Source organism: Lampetra fluviatilis, chromosome 3 (assembly GCF_964198595.1).
Source record: "Lampetra fluviatilis chromosome 3, kcLamFluv1.1, whole genome shotgun sequence".
Taxonomy (NCBI): domain Eukaryota; kingdom Metazoa; phylum Chordata; class Hyperoartia; order Petromyzontiformes; family Petromyzontidae; genus Lampetra; species Lampetra fluviatilis.
Genome location: NC_136277.1, coordinates 18,248,559 through 18,267,598, shown reverse-complemented (window position 1 = coordinate 18,267,598; position 19,040 = coordinate 18,248,559). Strand labels below are relative to the sequence as shown.

The 19,040-nt window shown below is 41.5% G+C and overlaps 1 protein-coding gene across 1 annotated transcript in view; it reads right to left on the bottom strand.

Annotated features, from left to right (window-relative positions):
• Positions 1–971: 971 nt before the first annotated feature.
• Positions 972–19,040, bottom strand: part of LOC144950041 (uncharacterized) — a 39,088-nt gene continuing 21,019 nt past the window's right edge. The window contains exons 9-14 of the mRNA XM_078880020.1: positions 16,210–16,308; positions 11,515–11,613; positions 6,431–6,526; positions 3,615–3,813; positions 2,157–2,288; positions 972–1,140 (exon numbers count right to left, since the gene is read on the bottom strand). Of these exons, the coding sequence (XP_078736146.1) occupies positions 1,079–1,140; positions 2,157–2,288; positions 3,615–3,813; positions 6,431–6,526; positions 11,515–11,613; positions 16,210–16,308 (687 nt within the window). The 3' untranslated portion in view covers positions 972–1,078. The remainder of the gene's footprint in view (positions 1,141–2,156; positions 2,289–3,614; positions 3,814–6,430; positions 6,527–11,514; positions 11,614–16,209; positions 16,309–19,040) is intronic.

Sequence of the window (19,040 nt, the reverse complement as noted above, 5' to 3'; positions counted from 1 at the left end):
TGAGTTTGCCTTAAGGCAATAAATCAATTCTGTAAATTTTGAACATCCATACCAACAGAAAAAAATATAGGCTGGAAAAAAGATTTGACAACACAAAGATGTGCATTGCATCTTCAATAGTTCTCAGCTTTATGGAAGATGATAGATGGAGAAGTGCAATAAGCCAAAGATGGAGCCTTATACAATATTTGTTTAAAAAAATTATACTACAGAAATGTAAATATTCCAAAATATAGATATCGTTATGTATATGCTGCATAAAATGCAGACGTGTCATGTATAAAAATAAGAATAGGTTTTACACGTTGGCAATAAAACAGGTGTTAAGATGTTCAAACACTAAATAGAAACCTTTTGCAAGGAATCAAGTCTGCATTAACCACACGTACTTGTGGTGAACATGCAAACAAACATGCTCTGATAATTATATATATTGTCTTTGAAACTAATTGGCCTACACCAGAGACAGCCTTCTTTAGGGTCTAGTCTGTTTGCATGTTCACCACAAGTACTTGCGGTAAACGCAGGCTTTATTCCTTGCAAAATTAAAGAGTAAAACCTATTCTTATTTTTTCATACTTTGATTCTTGCACAAAGGTCCCATTTTGGTGTCATGTATCTCCGATTAGCACGGTTGCCTAAGAACGGTGCGTGCAAGAAGTTCAACATGTAAACATGAACAAGTAACTAAAAGTCGGTTTCACCAATCTGGTTGAAACTTCTCATTCTGACCTGCGCTTCCACTGAATAAAAGTTATGCTCTATATATGAAAACAAGTCTAGGAGAAACTAGAGCAATATAAAAGTTATGTAATCCCTCACTGCAATATCCGGTCAGATACACAGGCAATTGCATTGCATGGAATTAAGAAAATGCCTACTCGCCAGTTCCAATGTACAATGCTAATAATTGAACTTTGGTAGATTCTACAAGTATGCATTTCTTGTAAATATTGAAGTAAACAATGCAATATTGGTATTTCTTAGGCATTTATGAAAATACATAATCTGTGGCGTGTTTATTATTTCTCAGTAGGCGTGGCCTTAAGTGTCTTTCCGCTGAACGACGATGCAAATGTCACGACACTGTACACTTCTTTCCTGCCACATGTTCTTCATGTGCCTTTCTCCTCATCAAGTCTGAAAAGAAAACAAATACACATTTACTCTGTATGCCAGTTATCGCTGTAACGGGCCAGGTATAAGAAGCATAGTTTAGCAACTATGAATTAACAGTTCTATGTCAATGCGCTACTTGATGCCACGTTCGTTATGGGAGCTTGACTATATTTCACCATGCTGGTCAGCGTAGGTTGTTGAAAGCAATGGGTCCAGGATTAAATTAAGATATACACATGCCACTGATGTTACCGACTGGAGATCTGTGAAAAAGCGTCATAGCTCATTTGATTCCTCCAGTCTAAATATTCTGATTCTGACCGGAATCAAACTGGTCTCTGGGTTCATCGTGCAGTGCCACTACAGCCAGGAATGATAATATTAATGAGGAAAGCTTCGCTGAGACTCGGCATTTTCAGGAGTCTTGCATTGGGATGATTGGTTAATTCCATGTGTTTGATTTTATGGCGATAAATCTGGTGTACCCAAAAAAAAAGAACCATGCCTCTAGGAGGGTAACAAGCTAAGCTGCACAGATAGAATTAATAATTAATTTCTGTACTGCCATCTTCTGGCCATTTGCAGCCCAAACCTACAATACCAAATGTTCCCAGGCAGGCTTCCTTCTGAATGCTAAGTAGGTTGAAACTTGCTGAGCTGTGAGACATGATATGATCAGATGCAATCAAGGTTATTTAAGGGTAAACGTTTCTAAATGTTTGGCTATCTCAGCTGGAAGAGGATTTCGCGACATTTCAGCTCGACGATCACGTCCGCAAAGAAAAAAATCGATTCGGTGTCAAGTTATGAAATCACTTATATGTTTAACACTTAGGCTTTCGCGAACGATATTATCCATTGAGGTTTTTTGGGTTAGATCGCGTAAATATACGTGTGTCGGGTGGTGGTGGGTTGAACGACATTTATATTTACGCAATCTAACCCAAAAGACCTATTATGAATTAATTATCTGCGCTGCTCATTTTTAAATATCGTCTGTAATTCTGGGTGGGTTCCTGCGTGGGTGGGTGTCATACCTGCCAGGTCCCTGCGCCCAATGCCAACCAGCCCCTCGTACAGAGCCTTGATTGGGTTCTCGTTGAACTCCAGCACTCCATGCAGCCACACCAGCAGCATGCGGTGGGCATGCTCCTTGTAGGTCTTTTTTCCTACCAAGCCCGCAGGCACGGTGCACAGTGTAGGGGTGTTAGAGAGAGAGCCGTTATGCATGGCAGCTTATGGGAAACAAACACAGTGGGCGGGGCTACGCGAGTGCACGGGGGGGGGGGGTGCTCTCAACGACGTCCGCACCAGGCAGCCCGGGGCCCCACCCCTCAGCGGGGGTGGAGTATAAAGGGGGATGTGTCAGAGGGCTCGGGGCAGAATGTTAAAGCTAAACCAGTGAAGACTGAAGATCGTCTAGCTAGAGCCCTGGACTCCCCTGGGACGCCGCCCTTGTCAGGGCCGCGCAGGACCGAGTCAGCGGCGTGGTCCCGAGAACCAGAGCTAGTGCTCTGGGACTCCGGGTACCGTAGCCCGACTTACCAGTGTCGGGCCAGACAGCCTCCCCTAGCCCGTTAGTGGAGGACTAGGAGGTAGGTCAGAGATAGCTAGCAGTGTATTCCCAGCTAGCCGGGTGAGGGGGCCAATACCCCCTCTAGTATTGTATGTCCACAGTTGTGACTACTTGTACGGAATAAATACGTGTGCCTCACCAACGGTGTCCAAGAGTCATCAACGGTACTTCAACAGTATCAGAGGTATCCCATGAACAATGGGTAGATGTACACCAAGCAGGCTGTTGTTAACAAGGGATGCTGCCCTTGGTGTAAAGGTTAGCAGCTGCACCAGACTTGCATTCCGGTGCAGCTGGTGAAAGAAAGGGCAAGTTTATTCAATGTCTGCCGCTGTCAACCCAGCAGCATGAATATGGACACCAAGGTCGATCAGCAGCTCCCGTGTGGTAAGGTAAAGTGTGGGGACGCCCACCCCTTCCAAGTTGTGTGGCGAATGTGGTCGAGTATTAGAATGCATCGCAAGGGTGCACATTCTTGCTTTGCCCTGTTCGCATGCCAAAGGGATGTTCCCTGGGCAGAGAGATGCAAATCCACTCCAAAAAATCTGCAGGCCAACAGGAGAATGCAAGGGTTGTGGTGTCAATTCTGACTTGAATCGTGAGGTGTGACTTGCTATTCAGCAGTGGAATAGTACTGGTAGACTACAGTATTATGAGAAGAGAGGGAGGAGATAGAATGCAACAGCAGTGAGAGTGGGAGCACATGGAGACCATGACTGCTGCAAGTAAAGTTTTTTTGTGCGTCATTATTTTTGTAAAAACATGACCACCTTCATTTTCCCCGCCATCTGAAATCAGATTTTCTTTTTAAGTTACATGCCTATTGCAAAAAATGATGTTCTGATCCTTGACACTTAGTAATGCATTGCCATTGAAAGGTTATCAGACTGACACAGTGCTGTAGGTCGTAGGCCCTCACCTTCCCACTGCTGCTGGATGGCCTGAATCTGTGCCTCCGTAAATTTCCAATGTGTGGCAAGCTGCTGCCACTCCTCTGGCCGGAGTTTGTCCCTCGCCAGGTCCCACAGAACGGACCTCAGGTGCTGCGTCTCGGCTCGTCGGTCTGGACGGAACGTGACTGCTCCAAGGACACTCTCCTCGTTGTTGCCGTCCTCTTGCTTGGGATTTCAGAAGGCGAAAAATAAAATGTCGAACTGTGTGATTTTTTTTTGGAGCCCGAAGCATATTGCGAGTATACACTATTCCTTCAACTGTAAAGTAATACTATTTTTCCCCTTAACTACAAATAACACGATCTACAGGGACCAGGGGATTAATTGGGATTTTTTTTTCAGTTTATCTGCAGACCCGCAAAAAAAAATCACTTCATATTTCACAATTTGGTCGTGAATTAGTGTCCCGACTTTAGAAACATTTCTAGCACCCGCCATTTCCTTGCTGCATTTGCATTGTCGCCTCTTGTCTTGACTCCTTCAACTCGCTCCTCGATGGATTCCCCAAATCCCTAACTGTCAAACTCTCAATTAATCCAGACCACCCCCAAAAAACGTCTGTCCTGTGCATGCAAAGTGTCACTGTAAACAAAGCCACAACACCGTAGGCCTCAGATCTCTCCATTTGAGCCCCAATCTGAGCTTGAGTTCACACTTCATGATCTTTCTCACCAATCTTCAAGATCGTCGATGGACTCCCCCCTACCCCCCTCCATCCCCCTTCACGTCCCACTCTACTTCCCTACATAACTGCCATGTGCTCTCCACTCAAGCAACCAATACCTTCTGGCAAAACCCTCAACCTTCACGTAAATTAAAGTTGCACCTGACACAATGCCTCCCCTACGATCTGGAAAACCTTCCTCCCCCCCCCCAGACATCCGTGCTACCACCTCCATGACCCTGTTCAAGTTCAGGCTCAAGATCTTCCTCTTCTCGTCTACGCCTTGCTGTCCCCTATCTATAAAGTGATTTGAATCAAACCTCACTTAAAATATAAATTCCCTCCATGTTGCCCCCGTGATGCACTTTTAGTTAAGCATCTAGGGATGTCATTGCTTTTAGATACGATAAAAAAAAATGTTTTTACAATCGGTTTAAGTTTATGGCTAAGTGCACTTCACCACAGACCCTAAACAAAGAGCAATCGCCACATTAAAAAGTGAGTGCTATCGACCCCTTCTAATTTAATTGTGAGAAGTTCAAAGCTCACTCACTCTCCACAAAGATAGGGCTCCTTCCATGGCTGAGCATGTTCCTAGAATGAAATTAAAAATTTCCGTCTGAATACAACTTCAAATAGCCAGTCAGAAGCCCAACACTTCCTGGTGTATGTTCACACAAGTCTCCCAATACTATGGGATCTTCAGAGACCACCGGCTCCAAAAAACCATGGGACTCACGAGCTAAAGGCGTGACAACTCTCCGTTCATTGCCAGCAACATGGACATGGTCACTGTTAAACTTGACCATTCATCAATAAAAAATGTAAACGTTTATTTTTGGGTCACTCCGAATCACGACACACCCGTGTGAACCCACGTGGACCACGTGTGTTCTTTTGGGTTAGTCTGCATGTTGAGCATGTGTTCTCTTCAGCATCTTCTGGATGCCCGCAGTCGTGCGTGGCGAAAGCTCGAAAGGTGTGTTAAACACACGCCATAATGATCAGAGCGATCATACTTCGATAACGAGTGGTTGCGAAAACCCACGTGCTAAATTGGCACACGTGCGAGGTGTTGCAGGACAACCCCCGGGATGCCGAGGTTCAGATAACATAGTCTGCAGGTGAATTTATGTGAAATGTATTTTGTATTATCACGTATCTACAACCCCATCTCCCCACATCATAACAGATCAGAGGAGTTTCGATTTAAAGCTTTCGTGACTGCAGGGATTCATCTTCTTGGTTCTTTCGGTAAAGTCACGTAGAAGGGAAGTAATAAAATAATAAAAATAAAACATAATAAAATAATTCTCACGACGTTTCGGCCACAACGCAAGCAGCCGTCTTCAGGTGAAGACCAGGTCTGTCGGGGAGACAGCGTCTGAATTGTGGCCGAAACGTCGTGAGAATTATTTTATTATGTTTTATTTTTATTATTTTATTATTTTATTATTTCCCTTCTACGTGACTACCGAAAGAACCAGGAAGAAGATCAGAGGAGGCTTCCTCTCATTCAGGGGTCGGCAACCTGCGGCTCCGGAGCTGCCTGCGGCTTCTTTGAGGACCGCTTCGCGGTGCTCTGTATCAAGGACCCCCCGTGTCTCATATTCACGTGCATTGCGGATCTTAAGGTTTTTTTTTACCGAATTGTAATAAAAAGGCTATTATTGCTATGTTGGTTGATCGACCACTGCTCTAGTTCTACCTCTTTATGGACCTAATCTATTCAAGGTACTTACAATCAGTTTCCTGTGTGTATACAGGTCACCAAAACATATAAAGATGTTTTAATCTCTTTGAAAAACACATTAAACTCGATGCACACAATAGTAACATAATACTTGTCAACTCCGTTTTATTCCACTGCAGAATGAATGCCTCCTCCCCCCCCTGCTGTGGGTTCTAGTTGGGGTTTGTGCTGATCAGTGAAGGGGGGCCCAAGATTGGTTCAAATATCACTCATGTTAGCCGTGGCCGAGAATAGCGGTCAGATCTCTGGGTTCATACGGCTTTGAGGGAACCCACTGCACCAAAGCTCTCCCCATTGCAAATATAAATCCAATAAAGTGCAAAAGTGTTATCTCCAAGCAGGAAACTAAAGATTGCATGTTTTACCTTTCTGCGAGTGAAGTAGCGATCGGCTTTGATGATCATGTCCACCAGGTTGACCTGGTTAGCCCTGGCTGCCACCTCCAGGCAGCTCTTCTTTTGCTGAAAGAAACAATGTGGACAAGAATGGCATTTCAATATGAAACAATAACGCGGAAAAATTATTTTCAGAACTGGTCAAAATCAAGGTTTTTGGGTTAGATCGCAGAAATATAAATGTGTCGTGAACCCACCACCCGACACAGCCAATTATTAATGAAGATTTGTCACGTGAACAAAACGTGCCAATTCACTATTAACTACTATTAACCCTTTCCTGTTTCGAGACGTCTGTAATTTGCAGGGTGGGTCCCGTTTTCTGCTGAATCTCGGAATGCACTTGCGGTTAGCGTTAATTTTATTTAGAGAGGCATAGCGTTGTTGTTTTAAAGACATTGTACTCACAGCAGAGAACTGTAGCGGCACAAGCACCGCTCGCTGTCCCATGCTTACAGAAAAAAAACCTGGACGTGACTATTCCGTTAACGGTGGCAGATTTTTTATTAAATATGCAGATAAGTTCACAATTCTTGAGGGAAATTCATGCTTATTTACCCATTAACAGGAGTTAATTTCCACCGAGCTAACTGATTTTAAGGTGATCATGAAAAGCAACAGGGCCAATGTGCCTAAAGAAGGGAACACGACATGTGATGTTACAATTTGTGTTGGCTTTTCTGGAGGTACAAGTGCTGTTCTTCCCTCCCTCCCCCCAGTGAAAAAGACAGGCACCTGCTACACTATTAACAATGGTGTATTGCACAGAGTTGTGCACAAGCGGAGAGAAGTTGTGATTTGAAAATGGTTAGTGTGCGGTAGTTCAAAATGTGGAAGGTATGGACGAGGTGTTTTTCGTACAGTATCAAGATTTGATGGGTGGTAGGTGAACACTAATGATGCTGCGTCTTGTCCCCTTCAATCAACCAGTTGCATTGCTGTCTGAGGATTCATCGAGAGGCCACGTAGGTAGACACATTTAACATATCGGGGAGTAAAAAAACTCAGATATTGGACACATCAGCCAGCAGGAGACTGACTCTGCAAGCTGCCTGAGACATAACAAAGGGTATGTCCTCACACCATTCCAAATTCAAATCACTTGAGTTAAAGCTGGTGGACCTTTTAATTAATTAAGAGCATCGCTTTGCCAATAGGGGCGTTCCCATGCATGGAATAATGCATTCCCCAGCGCTGTGAGTATAACAACCCTGCCAGCTAAAAAGATAGTCAACAGGCCCAAGATTAAATTTAGGCTTTAAATAACAAAGTGTAACTCATTTTTCAGAGGTAGCAGACTGGAGTTACATTATTGTGCGAGAGAGGAGATAGGAAAAAACATGGGCGATAAGGCAGGAGCACAGAGAGAACACTCTAAATAGAAAACTAATTTCCTTAGAACTGCTTAATTGTGCTTAGTTTGTTGTCCTTACCCCGCACCTCCGATGGGCACAGTTGGCTTAGTGCGGTGTGAAAGAAGTTCAACATACATACAACACAGTGAAAGAAGTGAGGAAGAGACTTCGGCAGAAGAAACGCATAGCGAGAGAAAGAGGTCGATCAGAAGGACAAAGACACACACACTGGCCCACTATATGTGCCGATTCCATCTTCCTTCGGCTCTTAGTACGAGGACACGGATATGTTATTACACCAAGGCCATTGAGCCCATGGCCCCTGATTGGCAGGATTCACTTTAGTGGATCCCTGGGAGATTCTCTGAATGATGTGAAAAGGATGCCAGCAGACTTGGCTTGCATTCAAGCCACATTTGACAGATTCCTGAAAGCATTTCATGTGGTTGATACAAAATAAGCACCTCTCAACAATGCTATGACAATTCGATTATTTAGATGACCGTATGGTATTTTAGGGTCAAGAGATTGCATAACAACAAAGTAAAAATGCAGAACTATTCTTCAAATAACTAAGGAAACATTATACAAAGCTCTTATACGACATTCCGAGCATATACCCAATGCCAGAAACCTTTTTTGTTTTGTAAGACCTGACCATCGATCCATGCATGTCGTTTAATTTAGAACAGTGCACATCATGAAATGAACACCTCTTTAATTCTGGGTGTGCTTTGGCAATTTGAAACGTATTGGTAAATGCTATGGTTCACCTTACCAAGAAGCACCATAGGTTATTCTGCTGATCGTTTCCCCCCCTTACATTTGTAAGCGTTAACTGTAATAGACATAACTAATAGTATACGAAAAAAAGTTGAATAAAATGAGAGATAATCTGAAATTAAAATACAGTTCAAGCCTAAACTATGTTTATTTTACTAGGTAAGGCCCACTGAGTTATATAGCTCTTTTCCATAACCAACCTGGCCACAAATGATAGCCCAAGTGGCTTATCACGTGTAAATGTATTGCAGTCACATTCTCTAAACGCATGTTGATTCTAAATGTGGAAGGAAAAACTGAAGGACTCGGAGATAAATCAACGTGACCACGGGGAGAACATGAAAACTCTAAATATACAGGCGTCAGCGTCAGGATCAAACCCGTGACCTCCAGTATACCAGGCGAGGTAGTTGCCATCTTGCCACCGTGGCACCCCAAGTCAAAACTGGAATTGGTCTCAAGGTTGGAATCATTATTTTTTGTCGTGCCCCAAAATGACATTGCAATTCGCATCTAACTGCAGCTGAAGATGCTGCACAAAAAGTGGGTTATGTACTTTGTGGTAACCACCAAAGTTGGAGAGATCTTTTCTTTTATATAGTCGACTCATAGGAGATGGTCATAAACCAAGTAGAAGATGAACCTCTTGAGCCCTGGACTTAAACAGAAGCAGGGAGTCAGCAGCACAGATGTTTGGGGGTGAGGAAATTTCAGACTACAGGTGAGCCCCTCCCCATTGACAATTTTGACAACAGCTTGGTGTTTGTATCAATGAAGTAGTGAGATGTGTCTCTTGAGTGTCACCTTACCTTGTCTAATACCACCAAGTCAGTCCCTGCAGCCAACAGTAAGTCTGCCGATTCCTGGAAGCCAGTTTCTGCTGCAATGTGCAGGGCTGTCTGGTTCCTCTATTATCCAAAACAATTGAAATAACAAGAACAAGAATATTAATCGCATGCACCGACTCGATATCGTACAATAAAGTGCAGTTTGAATGTGCATCTAAATACAACTGCCTCTCAAAATAGATTTAATGTGCTGCTCGAATCGAGTTTTCTATCAAATATCCACCAACATAATTATCTTATGTATCCGAGCCCAAAAATATACGGGGTCCTAGTAAATTTGGGCATGCAAAAAATGGGATTTTGCAGTGTAAAGATAAAATAATAAATTAAATTAAATAATAGAATACGACGTTTCGATTGCAACACAAGCAATCATCATCAGGTATAATGAAATAGCGACATAAAATCTAACCAGAAAACTATAGACAGACATATTAGCAGACAGATATCACCAAGATACATAGCGGGAGCAACACAGGTAACAGAGAGGGGTGATCGTCTCTGTGGGGTGGCCTTAAATAGACAGAGGGGGGGGCAGAGGCAGAGAGAGGGAGGGGGGTTAGAGAAAAAATTAGCATATCAATGAGTGGTCAACAGACGTGGTGCTGCACGGCAAGTAAGCCTGAAAATCAGGAGGACACACTAAAATTAAATAACCTAGTAAAATATCGAAATGTAATGTAATAAAACAGAGGGTCGGTCAACACACAATTAACGCATAGCCTGGTTGATTACGTATTTCAAAGATTGCTAAGTTAGAATTTAAGTGTGAACATTCTAAAGAGGACACAGGCAGAGAAAACAAGTCGCCAGAGAGAGAGAAAAAAGATAAGCTTAAAACTTCCCCGTAGAAGTGTGTTGTATTACATTACATTTCGATATTTTACTAGGTTATTTAATTTTAGTGTGTCCTCCTGATTTTCAGGCTTACTTGCCGTGCAGCACCACGTCTGTTGACCACTCATTGATATGCTAATTTTTTCTCTAACCCCCCTCCCTCTCTCTGCCTCCGCCCCCCCCCTCTGTCTATTTAAGGCCACCCCACAGAGACGATCACCCCTCTCTGTTACCTGTGTTGCTCCCGCTATGTATCTTGGTGATATCTGTCTGCTAATATGTCTGTCTATAGTTTTCTGGTTAGATGTCGCTATTTCATTATACCTGATGATGATTGCTTGTGTTGCAATCGAAACGTCGTATTCTATTATTTAATTTAATTTATTATTTTATCTTTAGACGTGACTTAACCGAAAGAACCAAATAATAATTCCTGCAGTCACGAAAGTTCTAAAATTAAGATTTTGCAGTGTATCCATCTTGCTGTACTATCCCAATATCCAGAAGCTGGTCCTCTCACTGAAATATGGAGACGATATTTATTTATCTTGGATTATTACAGCAATAAGTACTGTGCACTTAGAGAATAATTATTACAGAAATAAGTTATAACAAGTTATAATTATAATCCAAGAATATTAATTACAAGGGGCACGGTTACACCTTTAATAGATACAATATCACGTGTTATTAAACCGACTACCTGTACAGCAGGCCCATCACGATAAAAGGTATGCGCAGAACGTTACATTGTATCTGAATATACAAAGTTGTATAGAGCTGTGAAAAAAAAAACTTCTTTTATAAAGGTGTTGCTTTACTTGGCTTATTGAAATTTGCACTAAATGGCAAATGTAAAACATAGTATAAATAATTTCCACGTTCAATTACTCATGGTAACCCAAAGATGTGTAAAACCAGAAAAAACACAGCAACATAATTAATACTAATACAATTGTTAAATGTGATCGTTCTACAAAAAACATAAAAAAAATATCCCGATTTAATTACGTTAAACATTTCGTGTGATGGTATGAGATAGCAACGAGATCATCTGTATTTACTGGACGAAACAAAAAAATATCCCTGAGTTTGAGATGAAAGCATGAGAGGAAGCGATGAGCGTGAGTCAACATGAGAGAGAATGCGGTTTTGGGAAGACGGGAAAAAATGAGGTCAGGGATGTGAGCAGGGACAAGGTCATTAAATATCACAATCAACTTAAACTTACACAGTCAACCAAATTAATATTGGCCTCTGCTTCCACCAAGAAGGTCACAATGATGGGGTAATTGTTTTGAACTGCCAGGTGCAGCGGGGAGGCTTGTTTCTGTTCGAAGATAAAAGCATTAATCAGTGGTGACATCACTGCAGGAACTGCATTTGATTAAACACTTTATGCCGAGCTCACGTTAAAAAAAAAGTCTGACAACACAAACACATAATCTTCTTGGTTCTTTCGGTAAAGTCACGTAGAAGGAAAATAATAAAATGATAAAAATAAAACATAATAAAATAATTCACAGCGTCTCCCCGACAGACCTGGTCTTCACCTGAGGACAGCTGCTTGCGTTGTGGCCGAAACGTCGTGAGAATTATTTTATTATGTTTTATTTTTATTATTTTATTATTTTCCTTCTACGTGACTTTACCGAAAGAACCAAGATGATGAATCCCTGCAGTCACGAAAGCTTTAAATCGAAAAACAAAAGACATCAGTTAAACAAAATGCAATGATATAATCTTAACCAATAGCTGATTGGTTCGTGCAATTCCCTTCCGTGTTGAATTATAAACTTAAAAATAGTACTACGAAATAAACTACCTTATATCTAATGTTTCTCTCCTCTGAAGCTTAGTAATGTTAAATGCTGACACGTATAATACATCAAGAACAAATGTATTTTATACATTCACCTTGACAAGTGCCTCATCATGTGGACCTTCCAACATTAATAACCGTTAATAACCGAGACATGACATCGTTTAGACGACTGTCACTGTGGGAAACACTTTTAACTTCTCTGCAAAAGCCCCCTAATTTTCATGGTTTACTTAATTACAGTACACTGACAAAAGTTTTACTCAAATATGTAACTTACCGACTCATAATGACACTTTAAATATTGTCATTGGTGTAACAAAGACAAAGCTTCCCCTAAAAGCATTAACAGACTTTTGGGGGAAAGTGCTGTTAGCGAGCACCTATGAAGGCCGGCACAGTACACAAGGGGGTGGGTGGCAAGTACCATGCTCGACCGTCTTTGTCTTCCAGTAATGATGTTTACTACACACCGCACCAGGTACTCATTTGAGGTGCAGTCGACCTATCAGTGTAAGAGGAATTCAGTGACGACCATCGTTGACTCCTCATACATTAATTTAAATTGTGCACGGCATTAAATAGTGACAAATATATAGGGATACATTTCGGATTTAAAATGTTGGATTTTTGCAATTCCGAACACCGCATATTCAACTCAGCCCATCATCAATGTGGGAGGTCTTTAGAATGAGCACCATCTAACAGCGGCTGTCCTATGGGAAGACTGGCCCCACCATCAGCCATATGGAATGATCACTGATGGCTCAGGGCTAGAAACGGGAGAACTGCAAAGCCCTAACGCTCATTTGAGCCAAGATATATGTATGGCATTAACGTTTTATAACAGTGATACAGTACAATGCTTATTCGTATTTATGTTTATCTATGCTTTGAATTGATTATACAGAATAATTGCAGCCATGTTGAGTAATGCTATTTTAAAAGCGCTGTTTAACATTGCACATTTTTTTGGCAATGCATTGCTAATGGGTAATACGTGTACCTTTTACAAAACAACTAGGTGGAGGGAGAAAACGTGTACCCTTTTAACCCAATAATGGAGCAATATAAAAAAAACTAAGTGTATTAAGGCCATTCAGATCAGCCAACATGACGCTCACCAGGCATCTGGGTCTACAACTAATAACATTACACAATGCCTAGATCGCCAGCAGCTCCGTGCAGTTGCTGAACCATGTCCGTGTTTTGGCTTGAAGTCCTATTTCTGAAACGAAATATTCCTTTTGTCATGTATTGTTTTGCTCTGGAGTGGAAAGCTGATGAGTTTGCAACTTTTATGGGTGGCTTACAGAAAAACAAATGTTGTAAAGGATCACATAAAATCAGTTTCAAAGAGAGTGCACCCTTTTCAAAATATGGCAAACAAACTATATCTTTTTTTCAGTCAGATGCAATTTCCTCAGATGATGATCCATCGTTGTTGCTGTTCTTGTTGGATCCCTTCCTCTCAACCAGGGCTAGCAGCTGTGATCTTTCTGTCTTTGATATTTGCTTTTCAATTCGTTGCTATTTTTCCTCCGTCTTTATCTGCTATCATCTAAGGTGTTTTCCCCCCTTCTGTTGAGTAAAATACCCAGTGGTCCATCTTCTCTTACCCGAACGCAGAAGCCAAAGTTTGTCTTGCCGTTAGACATATGGCCATGAGTTATGTACTGAAATTGCTCAGTTGTTCAGATGAGGTGTATTTTACGAAAAAGTAAACGGATCTGGTCCACAATTGTATGCATCCAATCCGAATCGGGTTTTTGATGCGATACTTATCAATTGTGATACGATTTCAGGAATCCCTTACATTGCAGAATGCATTACATCATTCCATTGAGTTTTAGGTGTTGTAGAAAACCGCAGTATCTGGAGAAAACCCAAACCTACAGGGGTGGGTAACTCATCATCAACTCATCATGACCCATGTTGGATGAAGACCTCGGGCCGTTATCATCATCATCCCTCGCAGTCTCACAATGCCAGAATCCGTCAAGAGCCCACGCACGAGCTGATATCATCGCTCCGTCTCCATGGCAAATGGTTTCCTAAACTGAACTATATTTTTTATAGTAGATGGCCACCAAGTTTCTTCACCTGAGGACGGCTGCTTGTGTTGTGGCCGAAACGTCGTGAGAATTTTTATTTTATTATGTTTTATTTTTATTATTTTATTATTTCCCTTCTACGTGACTTTACCGAAAGAACTAAGAAGATGAATCCCTGCAGTCACGAAAGCTTTAAATCGAAATTTAACGTGTACAATAGTCATCATTTACTAAACCCGCTCGTAGATGAACACCTCCCAATGCCGTGTCAGTCATTATGGTTCTTGACCATACTTCACCGTGCTGGTCGGCGTTTGTTGGTGAAAGACGGGTCCAGGACTGGTCCAGATATCACTCACCACTGATTAAAACAAAATTATTAAAACATATTTTTAATTTGATGAGGTAAGGCCCCACTGAACTACATAGCTCTTTTTCAGAAGTGACCTGGCCACAAATGATAGCTAAAAAAAGTGGCTTATCGTGTAGAGATGTATAACATCCAAATACTCTAGAAATGCATGTTTCCAAATCTGGAGGGAAAAACCGGAGGACACGGAGAATAATGTACATGACCACAGGGAGAGAGACGCCGCAAACTCCCAATATACAGGTGTCAGGGTCAGGTACGAACCTACGACCTCCTGCATACCAGGCGAGGTAGTTAACATCTCGCCACTGCGGCGTGTTCCCTCTTTAACGACCACCTCGTTGTGAGTCTCGACCATTGACACACGGAGGTGATTTACCCAAGGCCACTGAAATGATATCTGTAACATTGGGTACTGTCTCTGATTCGGGCACTCCTCTTTCTGGCTGTAAATGTAATTCCAAACGTGCTCCTTTTCTCGCCTGTTTCTGCATTTGTCAGATTTTTGTTCCATTTTCATTGGCAGTGTCCACGTTTATGTTCTATTCTTGTCATCGCAGGTAATGTGCACCGGGTTAAACATGTATCTCTGCCGGATAATTGGTACATTGCCTTTCATCGTCCAGTTGTGTTCTACATGACCTTTGTCCTGCTCATATTTACTGATGCAATGACTAACCACCCCGGCTCTGAAGCTGCGTTCATTATGGTCCCGCAAAAATAAAACGCACCTTTCATAAGGGCTCACGGCTAATTGCTCCGCTGCGTGACATCTTTCAACCTCACCTTGAGCCACGTCTTCCCACATCGTAACAGATTCCCCCGAATTTTTTGTGGGAAGTTATTTTCAGACATCCCGATTTCGGCTGTGCAATGACAACAGCCTACCAATCTTGAATATTCCATCACAAGGCATTTATAATGTTATCTTTACAACAGCAGCAGGTCTGATAATAAAATTTAAAAGAGCTCCATAAAGAACCGGCAGAGCCACTTACCTACAATTAAACCCTAAGAATAAACGCGTGTCACACTTGGGTGCTTCCCGCTTCAAGTATCCACACGGAATTCTACGAAATAAAATGCTATTTTAAGTCTCAGTCAATGTTAGAGCCTCCATTATAGTGATTGCAAAGCTCTGACTGTTTACCTCTCTCTCGTCTACATTTGCATGACCAGCGTGCTCACAGGGGAGCCCATGGGCAACTCGCTCAAGCGTCTGTGCAGCGCAAGCTCTCGCCCGCTAATGAATGACATTCTTGCCATGGGCCAATGGTACCTGCTAATGTAATGAAACACCTGCGCTATATATAAATATATATCAAAAGTTGCTATATTCAATTAAAATTTTAAGCTTGATCAACTACATGTTTAAAAAAATATTGCATTTACTACTCTTTGGTTCTTTCGGTAAAGTCACGTAGGTATAAAATACCTACCGTGACTTTACCGTAATGAGTGCGACCTTTCATGTATTCGTTCGGCAAATGTAAGTCATTGCAGCTCGACAAGCACTGGACGGACACGGTCGAATCTTGCAGTACCCGTCACAACACGTGCCAAAGGTGCAGACCTCTTATGAAAACCGACACTCATTAAATTCACCATTTCCTTTAAAACAGACACTCGCTGCAGTTACCACAGCAACTCATTCCTCCTGTTTGGGGAGCCTGGGTTTACCGTGCTGATCGCATTGATGTCGATGGTCTCGTCGATGAGGAGTTTGGCGATCTGCTCGTGGCCATGCTTGGCAGCCATATGAAGGGCGTTCATGGACTCCTATGCGTACAGAGCCAAGCAAAACAATCAAGGTGAATCTAAAACGCAACCAGTATTCAATTACAAGCAACAGCTGGGACGCACTGGCACAGACTAAACATCCTCCCATCTGGAATAAAATCACAATAATGTAAAAAATACAATCAGCTGAAAACAATCATAACCTGTTTTTTAAATATCAAATTACAGTTATAGGTGCATGCATTTATAAGAAAACACACAAAATCAAGTAACATATTTCCAATTTGTAATATTATATTTGATCGTACAGTAGTTACATTCATAATTCTGGATCCACTTTGGCAATGTCTGTAGAATGATCCTTCTACATTTATAAGTGGGCTATGCTAACTTTAAATACCTGTGTTATGTTTTATAGAAATGCTTCCAACACCTCCAGCACAATTTGTTACAATTATATTCCAATTAGTCGACCATCTGGCTATCTGGACACAGAACACTGAGATGCGTTTCACGCTGTAGCTTGAGGACATTCTACCACACCGAAAAACACATTGCATGAGGATATTTCCCAAAAGTGGAATCATCTTCGCCCCAACCTCTAGACAGTGGATCTTCACCTTCACTACATTCTTGCACCCCTTTTGTTCTCAATTGTAAAACAATTATACTGTTAATAAACACAAAGGTTTGATTAAACAAAGTTGTACTTAAGTGCCCGTGCTTAATTTGTGTTTTTGATTATTTACCTTCTAAGATAAATCTGGCCACGTGTCGCACCCCCAGAAAGGGCATCTTGCACCTCCAGGGAGTGAGTGCACCCCAGGTTAAGAGCCACTGCTCTAGACTGCCCTATGTTCAATTGCTGGATGGGAATGTCCTTTTGTGTCTGGTGTATGCACAACGAGCTGGGTTTTTCTGAAAGAAGTCAAAGACCAATTCTTATTTTGGAAACGTTTTGGGCTATGATTTGAACCCTGATATTCAGGGTACAAAGATTCAACGTTTCAGTGGTATTAACCTGATACCAGTTAACTCCTGACTCACAAGATACGAAATTCTTAAAATAAGTTATTTTTTTATTTTATAAGTTTGGCAACCATCCCATAAATATTGTAATAGAACTAAACGTATGTATACATTATATATATTTGTAATATCTCATATCCTCAATAGCTTTCATAGCATTAAAGCTATTTTATATAGATATATATAATTTAAAGCACAACACTTCTGAAATATACATTCACAATGCCACCTTGAATAGCCATGGGAATCAGTCTGGAACAAATAAAAATAATTAAATCCATTAGACACCTGTCGTTTGACAATTGAATAACAAATGTCCCATGAGTTGTGTTTGCATGGGCTTACACGTGCCATCTGTACATCTCAGTGTTATAGGTTCAAGTTGTTTACATTCATTTGAATGAACATTAGATGATTTGGCCACGATAAATTCCCACGTAAGATAAGTCTCTGTGATGGGCTGTCATGTGTGGCCACGTTTCCTCTTAAAATATCTCATAGCTCAGTGGGCTTTACGTGGTAAAAAAAAAAAATCCTTTAATTAGTTGAGTTTATTAACTGAAAACAACTATTTCTGTCAAATTGAATAGAAAATCTCAATTTTTAGGTGGACCGTGCACTGCGTTACAAATAACAAGGGATGCTGTTCACATCTGTTGGGAGCTATCTCCCTTCATGTCAGGTTGCTGATCCCTAAGGTACCAGTAGTTGCCAGATTGCACAAATGTCAGTCTTCAATATATTCTGGCGGGCTTAAAGGATATTGTAGAATCTCCCACGAGGGCATGCATCAATAAAAAAATATGATGTTTTTTTCTGATTTCAAATAATAGCACATTATTAGGTATTGCTTTACCTTTAAAAGAAGGGTCTGGCGGTGTATCTGACACTTTAAATTAAAAAGTTATCTCTGAACGCATGAGACTCTCACTCAATGGCATGCAATATGGATACATTACATTGCCTTGTACATTCTGTCACAAATACTGGACCTGAATTGAAATGTGCACATCTACAATTGAAAGGTAATACAAATGGAAGAAGAACATTCACAAATACGGAAACCAAAATATATATTTAATCATATACTTTAATAACGGTACACGAGTGCTTTCCCCGTGTATCTAAACGTGCATTGCAACTTAAAATGGCTTTGCGCTATCTCCCAGCATCCCCCATGGCACCACGGGTGCTTCAGAGTGTGACTATGGTCATGCAAACCAAACCGTGGAACCATTTTAATAGGAGGAATAAAGAAAATAACCCATACCAACTCTCTTCAGTAGCCTTCTCATCGTGGCGAGCAGACCTCAGACATTGGCATTTAGCTCCTAAATTAATTGCCATACACAAGATGAGAATTTACGGGGATCTCCAGGGATCTCCGTCTGAACACCGGTCTATCATCAGCGTTTTCCCCTTCCCACCCACAGGTCACCTGGAGCCCCACATATATCTTCACTGATACCAATGCTGTGTTCCCACGGCCATCATGAATCAGACCTGTACTGTGCTGGTTTGTTCGTGGTACAGACCAGCATGGCTCATATCTTGTTTAAACCAATGAGACTATCCCTCCTCCCCATCCATTCTCCCCACTCCATCCCTTCCCTCAATGACCACAGGGAAGTGATTGTAATTATTTTCACATCAAAAAGTGTAACGTAATTAAAAACTCAAAACGTTTATTAATAACACTGCCTTAAAAGAAAAACTATATAAGGATGACTTTTTGGGCAATG